The 16,148-nt window shown below is 47.7% G+C and overlaps 1 protein-coding gene across 4 annotated transcripts in view; it reads left to right on the top strand.

Annotated features, from left to right (window-relative positions):
- Positions 1 to 16,148, top strand: part of TCIRG1 (T cell immune regulator 1, ATPase H+ transporting V0 subunit a3) — a 47,258-nt gene extending 31,110 nt beyond the window's left edge. For 3 of the 4 annotated variants that reach the window (XM_033920557.1, XM_033920554.1, XM_033920555.1), the window contains 5 exons: positions 689 to 805; positions 10,422 to 10,598; positions 11,552 to 11,669; positions 11,778 to 11,946; positions 14,289 to 16,148. In XM_033920557.1, the coding sequence (XP_033776448.1) occupies positions 689 to 805; positions 10,422 to 10,598; positions 11,552 to 11,669; positions 11,778 to 11,946; positions 14,289 to 14,373 (666 nt within the window). In that variant the 3' untranslated portion in view covers positions 14,374 to 16,148. The remainder of the gene's footprint in view (positions 1 to 688; positions 806 to 10,421; positions 10,599 to 11,551; positions 11,670 to 11,777; positions 11,947 to 14,288) is intronic. The other variant, XM_033920558.1, reaches the window with a different exon arrangement.

Here is a 16,148-nt window from a genome sequence, read left to right as displayed (position 1 = left end):
CCACATCCCTCCCCACTTGTCAAAGATAGACAAAACAAGCTCCCCTTTCCCTTCATACATTGTTACTAAGCTTTTTTAAATTTAAAATATCCAATTATTTGCTTTCTTATAGAGGTGCTGAAGGCAAGGTAAATTAAAGAAAAAATACACACATTCATTGAAAAAAATGATAAATATTATGCCAACACTTAACATCAAAATATAAAACAATCGGTCATCAAACACAACTCCCTCTCCCCAATAATCATAATGGAAATAAAAAAAACATGACACTAGCCAGAGAGTCTCTGGACGGACTGGCCAGTGTCTCTTATCCAGATAAGTTCTTTTTAATATTCGGTCCAAAAAAATGCAGTGTTAACAGGGCACTGTGCCCGAGATTTGTTCATGAACTTCTAATATGGCTGTTACATCGGAGATTCCCATATCTGCTGTCGTGATACCAAGCTAGCCAAATGTTCATGATACCCATAACGAATGTGCACGAGAGAAATTTGCACATATGCTTGGTCTCCAGAGTATGCAGAGATATTCACTGTGAGTATCCTAAAAAGCTGATGTTCTTATGTCACCAGAGCAGGTTTAGGAAGTCCCATATTGCAGGCTTGTTTTGCTTTGGTGATGTCAGAATGTCTTTGTGATGTCATTGAATGCTGTAGGTGATTGAGCTCCTCCCTTTCCTCTACAGCGGTATGTACAGATGGCACTACTTGTTCTAGCAGTTGTCTCCATTCCTGTCCTCCTCCTGGGAGACCCAGTCTACCAATTTCTACAGCACAGGACAAGGAGGAACAAGAAGACAAGGGTAAGTGTTTATAAGACATCAGTTTGGATTTCAGGAGTAATAAAATAATAATAATAACCTGGGTGTAACAAAGGGAGAGTGACAGATGGGACTGAATTCTGGCATCACTTAAGGCAGCATGATGCCTGTAGAGAGTCTTTATTCTGAAACACACTGTAAGTCGGTCTGCTGCTCAGTGCTTGGAATACTGACCCTTGATCCTGCAAGTTTCAGGGATATCTTTGATCAGAAAATGTGCCCTGCACTAGAGACCTGATGCTTTCCCTCAGGCACATGATTATTTCAAGCATTATTTTGTATGCTTCTCGAGGATAGAGCCTAAAGAAAGAAATGCAATATTCTTTTCCAGATTTTCATATGATTTTAGATCAGGAAAGAGCAATAATAATTTTTAAAAAAACAACAACAAAAAAAAGTTTCAAGTTTAAACACTTTCATTTAATAGGGCTGGTATGGTGCTTCGGTGGCAGTGTTGCACATTGCCAGTGGGGTGTTATACCCAGGTCAAATCCCATTGGTTTCTAAAACTTATGTAACTTCTGCTCTGTTACAAATCGTCTCTCTCCCTTCTGGGTTTTTTTTTTTCTTATTTATATCTTCTTCCCCCGCTTTCCCTTCTTAGAATTTAAATTTTGCATGTATCAAACTTTCTTTACCTTATTTGTAACCTAGGCTGCCGCCTGTTCTTTCCTCTTTTATTCTAAGTGCCCTACTTCTGGTGTATCAATTGTGAATCACATACTGTAGATATAATGCAAATTCACAGATATATCAAAATAAAGTGAAATCTGAAAAATCTTTGCTACCCTGGTTTGTCTGCAGTTTTAGGGTTTCCCAGTTAAAATTTCACCAGCTAGTGTGTTGCACAAGAAAAATGTATTTAATTTTAGTAGTTGTTAGGATTTCAAAATAACACACACACACAAATTATACAAAACATTTTCAATTAAAATAAGCTTGCATTTCTCTAACAGGAACTCATTTTACATCTTAGCTGAGAATACTAATAGATTTCAAAGGAGCAATTCAGCAATTATTTTCTCTCTAAAGTTTGTTCAAACCCAGAATTTTTTTGAAATCTGTGACCTGGGTCAGTGTGCACACTTTTAAAAATATTGGTTTCAGTCACTTAGCCTCCTCCTCTTCCCAGATCTTTCTTGAATGTTGGGCACCTTTGTCTTTCCTTTCTGGTCACCACGGTCCGGAACCTCCATTGACAATCTCAGCAGCACTCCTACTAGCCTATTGATACCAATGAATAAACAAAAATCTACTTCCCTAACAGGGTGTAATTTGGAGGATCCTGGCACTTTCTGGGATGTCTGTCTGACTGTTAACCTCTCAGAACAAAAAATAGAACCCTGTAAAGAGTGGAGGTGTAAGTACACAAAAATCTAAAACCCTCCCTCACCCCAAGAAGGCAAAATGATTAAGGGAAAGAGATGAGGTCTACTGATTGCTCAAACTAGCCAACTGTGTATTATACTTTAATTTTTAACGGGAGAACCCTCAGTCACACAGCAACCCCTGGAACGTCCAGGGACAAGCTACCGCGGGTTTACACTCAAAAAGGTGTTAACTGCGAAACATCCCCGGGCTCTCTCCGTGTGAATAACTAATGTGCACAACAAAAAGTGCTATGTGTGAAAAACAATATATGAAAAAACACACATCAAATATAAATAGAGATAGAATTCATCTCTTTCCCCTAATCTGGGGGCCAAAAGGAAAATTAGTGTCCAAATCTAACCGAGCAAAAAAAACACACCTGGAAGAACTTAGCTTCTCCGTGTGTGTGCAGTCAGCAGGCAGTGTCTTCGTCCAACGGGACTCCGTTTCGGGGGTGTACACCCCCTTCCTCAGGAACTGGACTGCGCTGGATATTTCAAGTTTGTTGATAAAGCTGGTAAGGCAAGGAGGAAATGGCCCCTTTTTGTTGTGCACATTAGTTATTCACATGGAGAGAGCCCGGGGATGTTTCACAGTTAACACCTTTTTGAGTGTAAACCCGCGGCAGCTTGTCCCTGGACGTTCCAGGGGTTGCTGTGTGACTGAGGGTTCTCCCGTTAAAAATTAAAGTATAATACACAGTTGGCTAGTTTGAGCAATCAGTAGACCTCATCTCTTTCCCTTAATCATTTTGCCTTCTTGGGGTGAGGGAGGGTTTTAGATTTTTTTGACTGTTAACCTCAACATAACTGAATAAGCTAGCCGGTTTATTAACAAAATTTAACAAAAACAGTCCCTGACTCTCCCACCCAGAACCAAATCGCTCTCATACAATCAGAGAATATAAACATCAATATCTTGCAGTCAGCCCAAAACAATTCACAGGCAGCGAATGCCCTGCTCTGCGCATCGGAAACTAAACCAACTCTGTAGAAACAAAGAACTCGCAGCCTCTCGCTTTCAGTTTTTCTTTTAAAATTCCAGGGTTTTTTTAATTCAAGGATCCTAGCTAGAGTTCCTTTCACATGCTGCCTGTGAGAATTGAGGGCCGGTGACTCTTGCACCCTTCCCTGGTAAGCCCTAACTAGCTCCTTTACATTGCTTGAAACAGCTTTACCAGGCTGCCCGCCCTCAAAGCCTTTCTGCATAAATGCACACGTCTCGGGAACTTTATTCTATTTTAGAAATCCCTATTTCCTCTATAAACAGGCCTAACATCTCGCGTTTGCTCTTTCAGCCACTCCTCTCTGTCTTTCACCATTCAGTTTTCTTACCAGGTTAATTCCTTTCCTTTAAAACGTTTAGGGAAAAGGTTTCAAGGCGAACACTCGAGGAATCAACCACCTTTCAGAACAACGTAATACAGACTTCACTCACTATCGTAGCTCCCTCCCAGCTGACTCTCACCGGCAACAGCAGCATCTGGAATGTTTACCCTGGTTGCCAGGGCAACCAGCAGGTACAATGCAAGTGCATGGCTGCACAGAATACATTTTTTCACCCCTTTTACACTAGCATCACCTAGTGGACGATTTTAGAGTCTGATTACAGGCTCCATAATGAACCCTGATGAATTCCCCTTGGCCCAGGACTGTCACTGGAATGAGTAGATTAAAGTAATTTTGGAGGCAGGACCGTACTGACCTATAGCTGTGGCCATCACGACTCGCCCCCCTGGTGTCCCCCATCTAACCCACCCACTTTTGCCACCACCAGTGAGAGGGTTGTAGCAATATTTGTGCCCGATCTGGCTGCACTGCATGCATGCACTCTTGCATGGTAAGTTTTTGAGCATCGGGGCCTTAGTGAGTTCTGTGAGAGAGGTGATGATATAAATAGATTTTGTGTGTGTTATTTGTAACTCCCCTGGGTATCGGGCAAGAGATAAATTTTAAAATAAATAAAACATAGCCAGATTGGGTTTTAATGTACATCAGTACTAAAGTATATCTATTTAAATATTTTTGGATTGACAGACGGGGCCTGTTCTTTAAGCATCTCCTACGCACCACATTTGTTTTCTTTTGAACTGTGCCTTTGGTTAGTTTTTTGCATCATTACAGTTTTCTTTTTATAATACCTGGCCCCTCTTATTTGAATTGAAAAAGCAGAGACAAGAAATAGAGCTATAGTAATCAAATTATTTAAAGATGGCAAGAATAAAAATATCTTTCTTTAGCACTCTCCAGACCAGTAGAGGTTAACTTTACGATTGGGTATATATCTAATCATGACCAGCAGGTGGAGACTGAAAACAAAACTTTGGGACAGTATATCCTAGCCCCTCCTCTCTATTTCCCTCAGTCTTCTTTCAGTCTCCAGCAGGTGTTGAGTGATCTGTACCCATCTCCCTTGGTAGGGCTGTTGGAATTTGTTTAGAGGTTTATTGTCCCTGTTTTTAGCCGGACGGAGCTTGGACGGACTCTGTTTGGGGGTTCGTCCGACCTCGGGGGTGTCAAACCCGGCGGGTCACGAGCGGGGTCCCTCCCCCCACTTCCTCCACCTCCCCATATTTTTTTAGAGGAGCCTCAGCAGTAAGCCTTGCCCCCTAAATCAAGCAAGGCATATTGCTTCGAGAGCCTGTGGAGTCTGTTCTGTAAAAAAAAAAAAAAAAAATCCTGAGGTAGTGCTGGTCTGGAGGGTTGTATCCCTTTAAGAAAACTGTATTTTACTGTATTTTTTCAACTAACCGGCACTTTTTTACAGCTAGGTCGCGTATGGAGCAATGAGCACTTCTAAAGGGAAAAAGTGCTCATTGTGCTCCAGACGCGAGGCACTCGCGGCCGGCCTGTGCAAGCGGTGTTCAGGCCGGTGCGGTGGAGGAGCTCCGTCGGCAGCGGCTGCAGGCGCCCAGAGCTCCCCGCCGATGGTGCCTCGCGAGTCGGCAGGGAACGGTGGAGAAGCCCGGTCTTCTCCGTCCGCCCACGGAGGGATTCCCCGAGCCGCCGACGGTCGGGTTTTAGAGGATTCCCTCTCAGCTGATATTTTGACAGCTGATGCCGGCTTGCCTGTTTTAGCGGCTGAGACTTTTCAGGTCTCTCAGCCGCTGCAGGCTATGGAGGGAGCTGTTTTGGCGGGAAAGACGCCATCTTCTCTGTCTGGCCCCTCCATTTTGTCTTCCACCTCAGGTGACCTTCCCCCTGTTTTGGCTAAGCAGGGGCAGGTTTCTGCTGGGTCCCCTGCTGTGGCAGGGAGTCCCTTGGGACCCTCGGGGGGTTTTTCCCCTGATTTTTTCTTTTCATTATGCAAAGCCTATTTTCAGGCGGCTGGGGGTCCCGGTTGCGCCCAGGGGGTCTCGGGGGGTGGGGTTTCCTCCGCGCTCCCTGCGGCTTTGCCTCTCTCGTCTGACGTGACGTCCCCTCCGCCGCCTCTCTTGTCCAAGCGTCCGCGGGTGTCGTGGGACGAGGATTTGTGGTCGGAGGAACGTGTCGGTCTGGAGGAGGACCTGGACCCTTCTGAGGAATTCCAGGACCCTCTGGAGGGGACGGAAGCTGGCGGCGGGTTGTCGGGTTTCCCGTTCTCCAGTGACGAGGCGTCCGTGGTGCGCCTTTTTCAGAGAGATGAGCTGCCTGACCTTATTCAACAGGTTTCTTCGGCTTTGCGTTTTGAGGACGCGCCGCCGGAGACTCCGCGTGTGGGGGACCCTCTGTTACGAGGGATCCGTTCCGTTTCCCGCTCTTTTCCTATGCATCAGGATATTCGGGATATTATTCTTGAGCAGTGGAAAACGCCGGAGACGCCGTTTCGGCTGGCGCGCAGCATGGCTCGCCTGTATCCCATTCCTGAAGGGGATCGGGCTACGTTAGCTTCGCCAGTCGTGGATGCGGTGGTCTCGGCTATTTCCAAGCGGCATACCGTGCCTGTTGAGGGCGGTTCTGCCTTGCGGGACTCTGAGGAGCGCAAATTGGAGACCATCCTTAAGCAAAATTTCCAAGTCTCTGCCTTTGGGGTCCAGGCGGCTATTTGTGGGGGACTGGTCGCTCGCGCCGTGTTTTGGTGGGCGGAGCGGGTCTTGGATCGAGAGTCTGACGACTGGTCTCTGGTGGATCAGGAGGTAGCGAAGATTGAGATGGCTGCCTCATTCCTCTCGGATGCTCTGTATGACTTGGTGCGGATCTCGGCTAAGTCCATGGCTTTTGGCGTGGCCGCAAGGCGTGTGTTGTGGCTGCGCGCTTGGGCGGCGGATGCTGCGTCCAAAGCTAAGCTTACTAAATTTCCCTTTCGGGGGTCGTTTTTATTTGGAGAGGACTTGGATAAGTTGATTCAGACTCTGTCGGACTCGAAAGTTCCCCGTTTGCCGGAGGACCGTGCCCGCCCGGTGTCTCGGGGTGGTGCGGCCCGGGGGCGTTTGCGGGAATTTCGCAAGTATCGCCCTGGGCGTGGGGCTGCTTCTTTCCAGTCTCCGGGGTTTTCCCGGGGTAGGTTCTTCCAGCGCATGCAGCCCTTTCGGGGGGCCCGTCGGGGGGCAGGGAATCCCTCCGCCGGTTCCCCCGCTTCCCGTCCTGCACAATGACGCCTTGCCGGCGCCCCCCTTGGTTCCGGTGGGGGCCCGGCTGCGCGACTTTTTTCCCAAATGGGCCGAGATCACGTCCGATCAGTGGGTCCTGGAGGTGGTGCGGGACGGTTATGCCCTGGAGTTCGCCCGCTCTCTGCCGGATTTTTTCCTCGCTTCTCCGTGTCAGACTCCTGGGAAGACGCTGGCGTTTCGCCAGACCCTTCAGCGCTTGCTAGATCTCAGGGCAGTAGTTCCAGTGCCCCCCCCGGAGTGGGGCACGGGCAGGTACTCCATTTACTTTGTGGTGCCCAAGAAGGAGGGGACTTTTCGGCCCATCCTCGATTTGAAAGGGGTCAACAGGGCTCTCAAGGTTCCCTCTTTCCGTATGGAAACGCTGCGGTCGGTCATTCTGGCGGTTCAGCCGGGGGAGTTTCTCACTTCTCTCGATCTGACGGAGGCCTACTTGCATGTTCCTATTCGGACCTCTCATCAGCGTTTCCTGCGCTTTGCGATCTTGGGTCGGCACTATCAGTTCTGTGCGCTTCCCTTTGGGCTGGCCACGGCTCCCCGGACGTTCACCAAGGTGATGGTGGTCGTCGCGGCAGCCTTGCGGTCGGAGGGCATCCTGGTACACCCCTACCTGGACGACTGGTTAATTCGGGCCAAGTCGTTGCAGGAAAGCTCCCGGGTTACGGCTCGGGTGGTGGAGTTTCTCCGGTCGCTGGGCTGGGTGGTCAACCTTTCCAAGAGTCGGTTGGTTCCGGCTCAGCGTCTGGAGTACCTCGGGGTGCTGTTCGACACCTCCTTGGGGAAGGTCTTCCTCCCAGAGGCCCGGGTGAGCAAATTGCAGTCTCAGATTCGCCTGCTTTTGGCGTCCCGGTGTCCTCGGGCGCGAGATTTCCTCCAGGTCCTGGGGTCGATGGCGGCGTCCCTGGACGTGGTGAGGTGGGCGCGGGCCCACATGCGTCCTCTCCAGTATGCTCTGCTCCGGAGGTGGTCTCCCCAGAGGCACGGGATGGATGTTCCGGTTCCCCTGCGAGGCTTGGCGCGCTGCAGTCTGCGTTGGTGGCTCCGGACCCCTCACCTAGTTCAGGGGGTGGGTCTGGATCTTCCGCAGTGGACGGTGCTCCTTACGGATGCGAGTCTCCTGGGTTGGGGGGCCCAGTGTCTGGGTCACTCAGCTCAGGGAACCTGGTCCACGGAGGAGGCCTCCTGGTCGATCAACGTGTTGGAGACCAGGGCGGTCCGGCTAGCGCTGTTGGCTTTCCACTCCCTTTTGTTGGGCAAGTCGGTCAGAGTCCTGTCGGACAATGCCACGGCGGTGGCTTATGTCAATCGTCAGGGGGGCACCAAGAGCACTCTGGTGGCGCAGGAGGCGGCTCGGCTCATGGTTTGGGCGGAGTCGCATCTTCTGGACCTCTCGGCCTCTCACATTGCCGGGGTAGAAAACGTTCAGGCGGACTTCCTCAGTCGTCACTTCTTGGATCCGGGAGAGTGGTGTCTCGGCGCCGAGGCGTTTCAGTTGCTAGTGCGTGCTTGGGGGCAGCCCCTGATGGATCTGATGGCTACAAGTGGCAACGCCAAAGTACCCCGCTTCTTCAGTCGTCGCAGGGACGGTCTGGCCGAGGGTCTGGATGCTCTGGTCCAACCGTGGCCAACGGAGGGGCTGTTGTATGTGTTCCCTCCGTGGCCATTAGTAGGCAGAGTACTGCTTCGCATTGTTCGCCATCCGGGGCTGGTGGTCTTGGTGGCTCCGGATTGGCCTCGTCGTCCGTGGTATGCGGATCTGGTGAGGCATCTGGTGGCGGATCCTCTTCCTCTGCCTCTCGAGTGCGATCTTCTGACGCAGGGTCCCATTCCCATGTTCGACCCGTCTCCCTTTTGTCTTACGGCTTGGCTCTTGAAAGGGGCCGCCTGAGTAAGAAGGGATATTCCGACAAGGTGATCTCTACACTTTTGGGGTCCCGGAGGCTTTCTACCTCTCGGGCTTATGTACGGGTTTGGCGTCTTTTTGAGGAATGGTGCCGAGCGCGGGGAGTGGTCTCCTTTCGCGCTTCTCTGCCTAACATTCTAGAGTTTTTGCAGGATGGCCTGGATAGGGGCCTGGCCTGGTCTTCTCTTCGGGTTCATCTGGCGGCCCTGTCGGCTTTTCGGGGGCTGGTGACAGGTCAGCGTTTGTCAGCCATTCCTGATGTGATTCGCTTTCTTAGGGCGGCCAAGTTGATCAGGCCTCCCTTAAGGCCCTCGATTCCCTCTTGGGATCTCAATCTGGTTCTCTCTGTTCTAGTGCGCCCTCCTTTCGAGCCGTTGGATGGCTGTTCGTTGAAGGACCTTACGCTGAAGTCGGTCTTTTTGGTGGCCATTACTTCCGCTAGACGGGTGTCTGAGCTACAGGCTTTCTCTTGTAGGGCTCCCTTCCTGGAGTTTTCGAAGGAGCGGGTTGTTTTGCGGCCTGTTCCTTCCTTTCTGCCGAAGGTAGTTTCTCCTTTTCATGTCAATCAATCGGTGGTCCTCCCGGTCTTGGGTAGTCGGGAGGGTTCTTCTGAGCAACGACAGCTGCGCAAGTTGGATGTCGGTCGGGTCCTCCATGCTTATGTGCAGCGGACCCGGGATTTTCGGAGCTCCGATCATCTCTTTGTGCTTCTGGCGGGTCCTCGTCGGGGGGCTGGCGCTTCTAAGGCTACTATTGCGCGTTGGATCAAGGAGATGATTGCTTCCGCTTATCTTCTGAGTAAGAAGCCGGTTCCGGAGTTTCTCAAGGCTCATTCCACTAGGGGTCAGGCGGCTTCTTGGGCTGAGTCGTCGCTCGTGCCTCCGGTGGATATTTGTAAGGCTGCGGTTTGGTCCTCCTTGCATTCATTTGTTCGGCATTATCGGGTAGATGTTCAGGCGCGTCGGGACGCGGTGTTCGGTGAGCGTGTTCTGGTATCGGCCCTTCGGGGGTCCCGCCCGTGAGAGGGACTGCTTTGGTACGTCCCAATCGTAAAGTTAACCTCTACTGGTCTGGAGAGTGCTAAAGAAGGAGAAATTAGGTTCTTACCTGCTAATTTACTTTCTTTTAGCTTCTCCAGACCAGTAGAGGTCCCCACCCTGTCTGTTGTTGTTGTTGTTGGGGCTGTTGCGCGGGCAGTTTTTGGTTTTTGCTGCGGGTTCTAGTATTTTTCTAGGGCCGGGGAGAATTGAAGAACAGCGGCTGTGGCTCGGCTGGCTTAGCTGGCGAGCTGTGGGGACCTTCTTCCTTCGGGAATTTCTCCTCTGCATTTTCCAACAGCATTTTTGGGTATGTTATTTGTTACTCCTTTCGGAGTATTGTTTTTTCTCTCTGTTGTTTTCCAGTTCTTGGTTCTGCTTGGCTATTCGGCAGACTGAGGGAAATAGAGAGGAGGGGCTAGGATATACTGTCCCAAAGTTTTGTTTTCAGTCTCCACCTGCTGGTCATGATTAGATATATACCCAATCGTAAAGTTAACCTCTACTGGTCTGGAGAAGCTAAAAGAAAGTAAATTAGCAGGTAAGAACCTAATTTCTCCCTACTCCGGCTGCTACTGGACTGGCAAGTCATGTTGGTCATTCAAAATTTTGTGGAGTTGAGGGTCCTCTTTAGTGACCTAGCAGGACAGTGTTCAATGGTGGCTCTATGAATTTCACACAATTTTTCTTCCAATGTGACAGCAGCGCTTACTCGCCGAGGTGGCCGAGATGCAAGATGAAAGGAAACCGCTGCTGGGCTCAACGGATTCTAATGAGGGGAGGGTGTCGGTGAGCCGACAGAGCTCACGGGACCTGGGAGGCTCTGTCAACACTGCTGAGATGGACCTGGAGCAGGGGAACTTGGAGCCGGAGGAAGAGGTGAGAGGCATGGGATATGTGGCATTGGAAGGCTTTATAAAAAAGACAAACTACTCCCCCAAACTGTCATCTAAAGATAAACATCAAAAAGTGGAGCGGGTATATATTCATTTCAAAATTATCAAAAGTCTGTTTTGAATAAACTCCATAAATGTTTCAAACACACAAAATATGTTGGCAAGAAAATTTCTCAAGATAAATTGGGAGGGTGGAAGGACCTCAGACTCCCCTTCCCAACTCACAATAGGGCAGCCAATGCTGTTCCATTTAATGGGTTATCTTGTCGATCATTGATCCACCACCCCCCCCTCCAATCAAAACGTATTAGGTATACAACAAATCCCAATTTTCAAAATAAATCAAAGCAGTTTTTGATCAGTAAATCTCTGATTAATGATATGACTGCCATCTAATCATTCCTGCCAGAATTTAATGCAGAAACTGGACATCATACTTAGTAGCTGAATGCCTCTTGAATCTAAGTAATTACATTCAGATAGTCCCATTGATTGAAACATCCGCTGCTTGTGTTTCTGGGCAAGCATCCAGAAGGACAGCTCCGGAGGAACCTTTTCCTTTTATATTAAAAGCTGACAGATTTATTGTTCTGCATGTCCAAATATAAAATTCATAGGTGCCTTTCAGCAAGATACTTGGTGTTGCTGCTGCTGTGTATTGTATAGGCTTTTGCCTCTGCAAATCTTATAGGGCACCTGACCGAATCTGCATGTAGTGACTGTCATTTGTAGCAGGGGAGACCGATAGCAACAGCTGTTGACTTGCAAATGAGAGACCATGGACACTACATTGCATATTTGGAGGTTGTTGCATTTGTGCAGTCTGGTGAATGCAAGGTGGGGGGTGTGAGAGAGAGGCCTGGCCTCCCTTTGCTCCCAGAGCAAGCTAGTTTTGTTAACCTTCTACATGTCTTCTGCTTTTTTCTTGCCCGTAAGTTTGATGTCGTGGAGGTATTCATGCATCAGGCGATTCATACGATCGAGTACTGTCTGGGCTGTGTCTCCAACACTGCCTCCTATCTGCGGCTTTGGGCTCTCAGTCTTGCCCACGCACGTAAGTACACAATGTTTACGGAGAACACCGAGAGGCTGATCTGCTTGTCCCCGCATCTGTTTACTACAGTCGTTTCTCCCTCTCCTTCTCTCTTTTACTCTCTTGTAGAGCTCTCGGAGGTCTTGTGGTCCATGGTTATGGTGAACGGTTTTTATCTTCAATACTATGGTGCCATTATCCTTGTCCTAGTTTTTGCATTTTTCGCCGTGTTGACGGTTGCCATCCTGCTGTTAATGGAAGGTCTTTCTGCTTTCCTACATGCCCTCCGTTTACACTGGTGAGTCAGATCCAAGCAAAACAAGGTTTTCTGATGGTTGAGCTCATTTGAAGAGCCATCATTGTGTACTCTTTGTCCACAGGGAGGATTTACAGTTTTGAAATAGGCAATTCCGGTCCTCGAGAGCCGGAACCAGGTCAGGTTTTCAGGATATCCACCATAAATATGCACGAGATAGATTTGCATCTCAAGGAGGCAGTGCATGCAAATCCATCTCATACATATTCATTGTGGATATCCTGAAAACCTGACCTGGCTTCAGCTCTCGAGGACCGGAATTGCCATCCCCTGAAATAGGCCATTTACCCGGGTAAGGGGTAAATAACTCTTGTCCTCTTTTTACTGTTCTATCTCTAGATATCAATCAATCTATGATGTGACAAAATATTCTATGATGTCCCCCAAATACTCTAAATGTTGCCTAAAGTTAGCTGTGCGATTATGTGCCCAATGGGATCGACATGTGGGATCTATTCACTAGGCAAAGGTAGGGGAGGGTCATTAGGGTGGGCAGACTAGATGGGCCGTGGCCCTTATCTGCCGTCTATTTCTATGTTTCTATGTTATGGAATAGGGTCAGTTACAAGCATAACATAATTAGCTAAGTCAGTGCTTCTCAACCCAGTCTTTGAGGCACACTTGGTCCCATCAATGAATATGCATGAGAGATTGACATGCTGTGCGTTCTCGGTATGTATCCTTAAAATACCTGATGGGAGTAGGGCCCCTTTTAGAAAGCCGCAGTAGCAGTTCCCACATGGCAAAGGCGACGCAGCTTATTCAGTTCCTTTTGCCGCGCTAATCCATGCTACTGCGGCTTTGTAAAAGGGGCACTGAGTTAATCTGAGCAAAATTGGCACTTAATTGGAGAGAAGTACCGGGTAATGAGCATGAATTGGCTGTAATTAGCAGCTGCGCACGTAACTAAGTTACGCTCCTGTTCTGTAAGCCAAACGCCCAAGTACTGTGGGACACAACTGCAAAGGGGATGTTAGCGTGGGAAGGACATGGGCGTGCTGGAGCGTTCTGACCATTCCTGTACCACTTTATAGAATACAGGCAATCTCTGGGTTAAGAACAAGTTATGTTTTTAAAGCTGTTCTTAAGTCGGATTTGTATGTAGCTCAGAACTTGTAGATTTTAAGATTCTGCTCCCAGCTGACAAAGGGGCCAACTGTCCCTACCAGTGTTCCCTCTAAGGTACAGCATGCACAACCACACACCATTCTTAATGTGGCCATGCATCATTCTTGGATCTGCTGTAGGAGTCTTATGCCACTGGAAATACAGCTCAGTGAAATAAAATGAAGCCACAACCCCATTCTTAAGTAGCAACATTCCAGAGCTCATATTGTGATGTCATAATGCCTCATTCCACCAATGCCTAAGAGCCAACTTCATCAATGATGTCACAATGGCTTGATTATTTCTTTACAGGCAGTCCCTGGGTTAAGAATGAGTCACTTCTTAAGTTGGATTTGAATGTAACTCAGAACTTGTAGATTTTAAGATTCTGGTCCCAGCTGACAAAAAGGCCGACTGTCCCTACCAGGGTTCCCTCTAAGGTACAGCATGCACAACCACACACTGTTCTTAATGTGGCCATGCGTCATTCCTGAATCTGCTGCAGGAGGAGTGTAGGAGTCTTATGCCACTGGAAATACCGCTCAGTGAAATCAAATGAAGCCACAACTGCATTCTTAAGTACGAGTTGTATTTAAGTCGGGTGTCTGTCACTCGGGGACTGCCTGTAGTTGAATTTTCATGCCCAGCTGCTGCTTTTAGGTGCCAGCATTCACACCAGCCATAGACATGGTGCACATGGTTACACCTAAAAGTTTGACATATAACTGTGGACTTAACACTAGCATTCAACAACAGATTTGGTGCACATCTCTGCTTTTAGAGTTCTAGCTTAGGGGCCAGGTTTTTTTTCACCTAAATTTTAGCGCCATTTATAGAATTCCTCCTGTGCTTTTAAATATCAGTCTTGCATTTTTATAGGCTTGCTGTGGGAAGGGTGGTGTTGGGATGATCATGGTGGTTGAGTTTCATGCTGGAGAAGCGTAGAAGCCTGAAAATTAATGCGCGTGCAAATTTGAAGGTTTGCTTATACCTAGCCTTGCCAGTTTATAGGACATATTCTGCAGGATTGTTCAACCCCTCTAGAGTCCCTGCGGTTCCAGTGACACCCACGCTATGTTATGTTCAGATCCACTGCATTGTTCTGCTGGTAACCGTTTCCTGTCCTTGCACTCGGTTGCAGAGCTGGCCCTGCAGTGTTTGGCAATAAAATTCTAATTAAAATGTTGCTGACTGCTTCTCTCTCCTGTGTGTTTCAGGGTGGAGTTCCAGAACAAATTTTATACAGGTGCTGGGTACAAGTTCTCACCGTTCTCCTTCGTCTCTATTCATTCGCCAGTCTAACTGGGTCCAGATTCCTCCAGTCCTCACTCTGAAACTGGATTGTTTAACAATGACATCTGAGATTTTCCATCTTTGGGACTCTTTTATAAACATCTTTTTGATACTTGAAGAAAAATGATTTTAACTTTTTTTCTTATTTTCCCCTCTTTGCCAGTCAGCAGTTTATCTTCATAAGCAGTAACTGATGATATTTATAATTTTTTTTTTCTATCAAACAATTGAGAAGAGCAGTGTAGCAAGGGTATCCAATCTTTCTTTAATGTCCTGGTAGGCAAATAAATGAAAATACCGCTACTAGCAATACACATCAGTGTTATTAGCCCGACAAACTTGAAGGGCTATGGCCTCAGAATCGGAGCCTACGCACAGCAGTGAAAATCACAGACTGAGGATAATCCGCGTAGTAATACAGCTCCTGCTCCAATCATTGGCCGACGTAAAACATTTTTTAAATAGTTTTCTAAAGCATTTCAATAAAGCTAAGACTAAACCCTGAACTTAAGAAACTTTTTCAGGGATACTTTGTATAAGTGCAAGCCAGGATTTGAAAAACATAGACCAAAAAGACTTATCTTGTTGCTGACTTGTCTTTAAAGAGAAATTCAGTCACTAGTATTTGTTTGCGGGAATTTTAAAACATCCGCTGCGTCAGGGCCACCAGGACATTCAAAATCAAGGCTCACTGCAAATTAAGAACAGAGTTAAAACATTCAAACTCCCAAAACCCAAAGAAATAGTAAAGCATTATAACAACACTCACATCACTTCACTCGGTCACAGTAGCGGTATTTTGGTTTGATTTCTACTACATTACTGTATACTGCTGGGGTGATTAGTTTTAGGCAAATAAATGACTTTTATGGTACCTCCTAGATGCAGGAAAGAACCACTAACTAATCTGCCTTTCCGACATCTCACCCTCCACAGTTGGTTCTGTGATTCCAAGAAACTATGGGCTCTTTTTACTAAGGTGCCTTATGCATTTTAGCGTGCACGTGTTAGCGTTTAGGGCGTGCTAAAATGCGTATCGCACCTTAGTAAAAGAGGAGGTTTGCGTTGCACAAAACAAATGGTGAGGCCATCTTCCATTGTTGGTCAGCATTGGTATATGGAGTTCTACCTATGTTTCTTAACACTGGCAGAACATCTCCGAGCCATGGAGAGCACCCCTAAGTTCAGCCTTTCTGTATAACCAAATAGCAGAAAGTGTATTTGTGCTCAATCTGTTGAATTGCATGTGCAATGATATATGACGTTTTCAAGGAATGTTCAGTACCAGCAGCCAAGAGGTGGCATGAAGAGGCTATTTGCACGTCTGGCTCTGCATCAGCCAATGGCAGCACAGCAGTATTTATGACATCACACAGCAGCTAGCCAATGATAGCAGAGTTTCATGCTTGTCGGCTTGGAGTGCTGTAACTTAAGTGTTATGGTTTAATGCAGGGGTCTCCAAAGTCCCTCCTCGAGGGCCGCTATCCAGTCGGGTTTTCAGGATTTCCCCAATGAATATGCATGAGATCTATGTGCATGCGCTGCTTTCAATGCATATTCATTGGGGAAATCCTGAAAACCCGACTGGATTCGGCCCTCAAGGAGGAACTTTGGGGATCCCTGGTTTAAATAGCTTTGCTGGTGGTGTACGATTTAGTAGGAAAAAGGAAGGCAGTGGGTTTTGAATGGAAAGTGCCATGTTGAAACGTTCCTTCTGGCTAAGCCCAGCAATTTGTTGGCACAATGAATAAAGTAGGGGGAGCTTGTTTGTTAAATCATAAAGA

This window comes from Geotrypetes seraphini, chromosome 14 (assembly GCF_902459505.1).
Source record: "Geotrypetes seraphini chromosome 14, aGeoSer1.1, whole genome shotgun sequence".
Lineage (NCBI taxonomy): Eukaryota > Metazoa > Chordata > Amphibia > Gymnophiona > Dermophiidae > Geotrypetes > Geotrypetes seraphini.
This window is presented reverse-complemented; position numbering and strand designations above follow the sequence as displayed.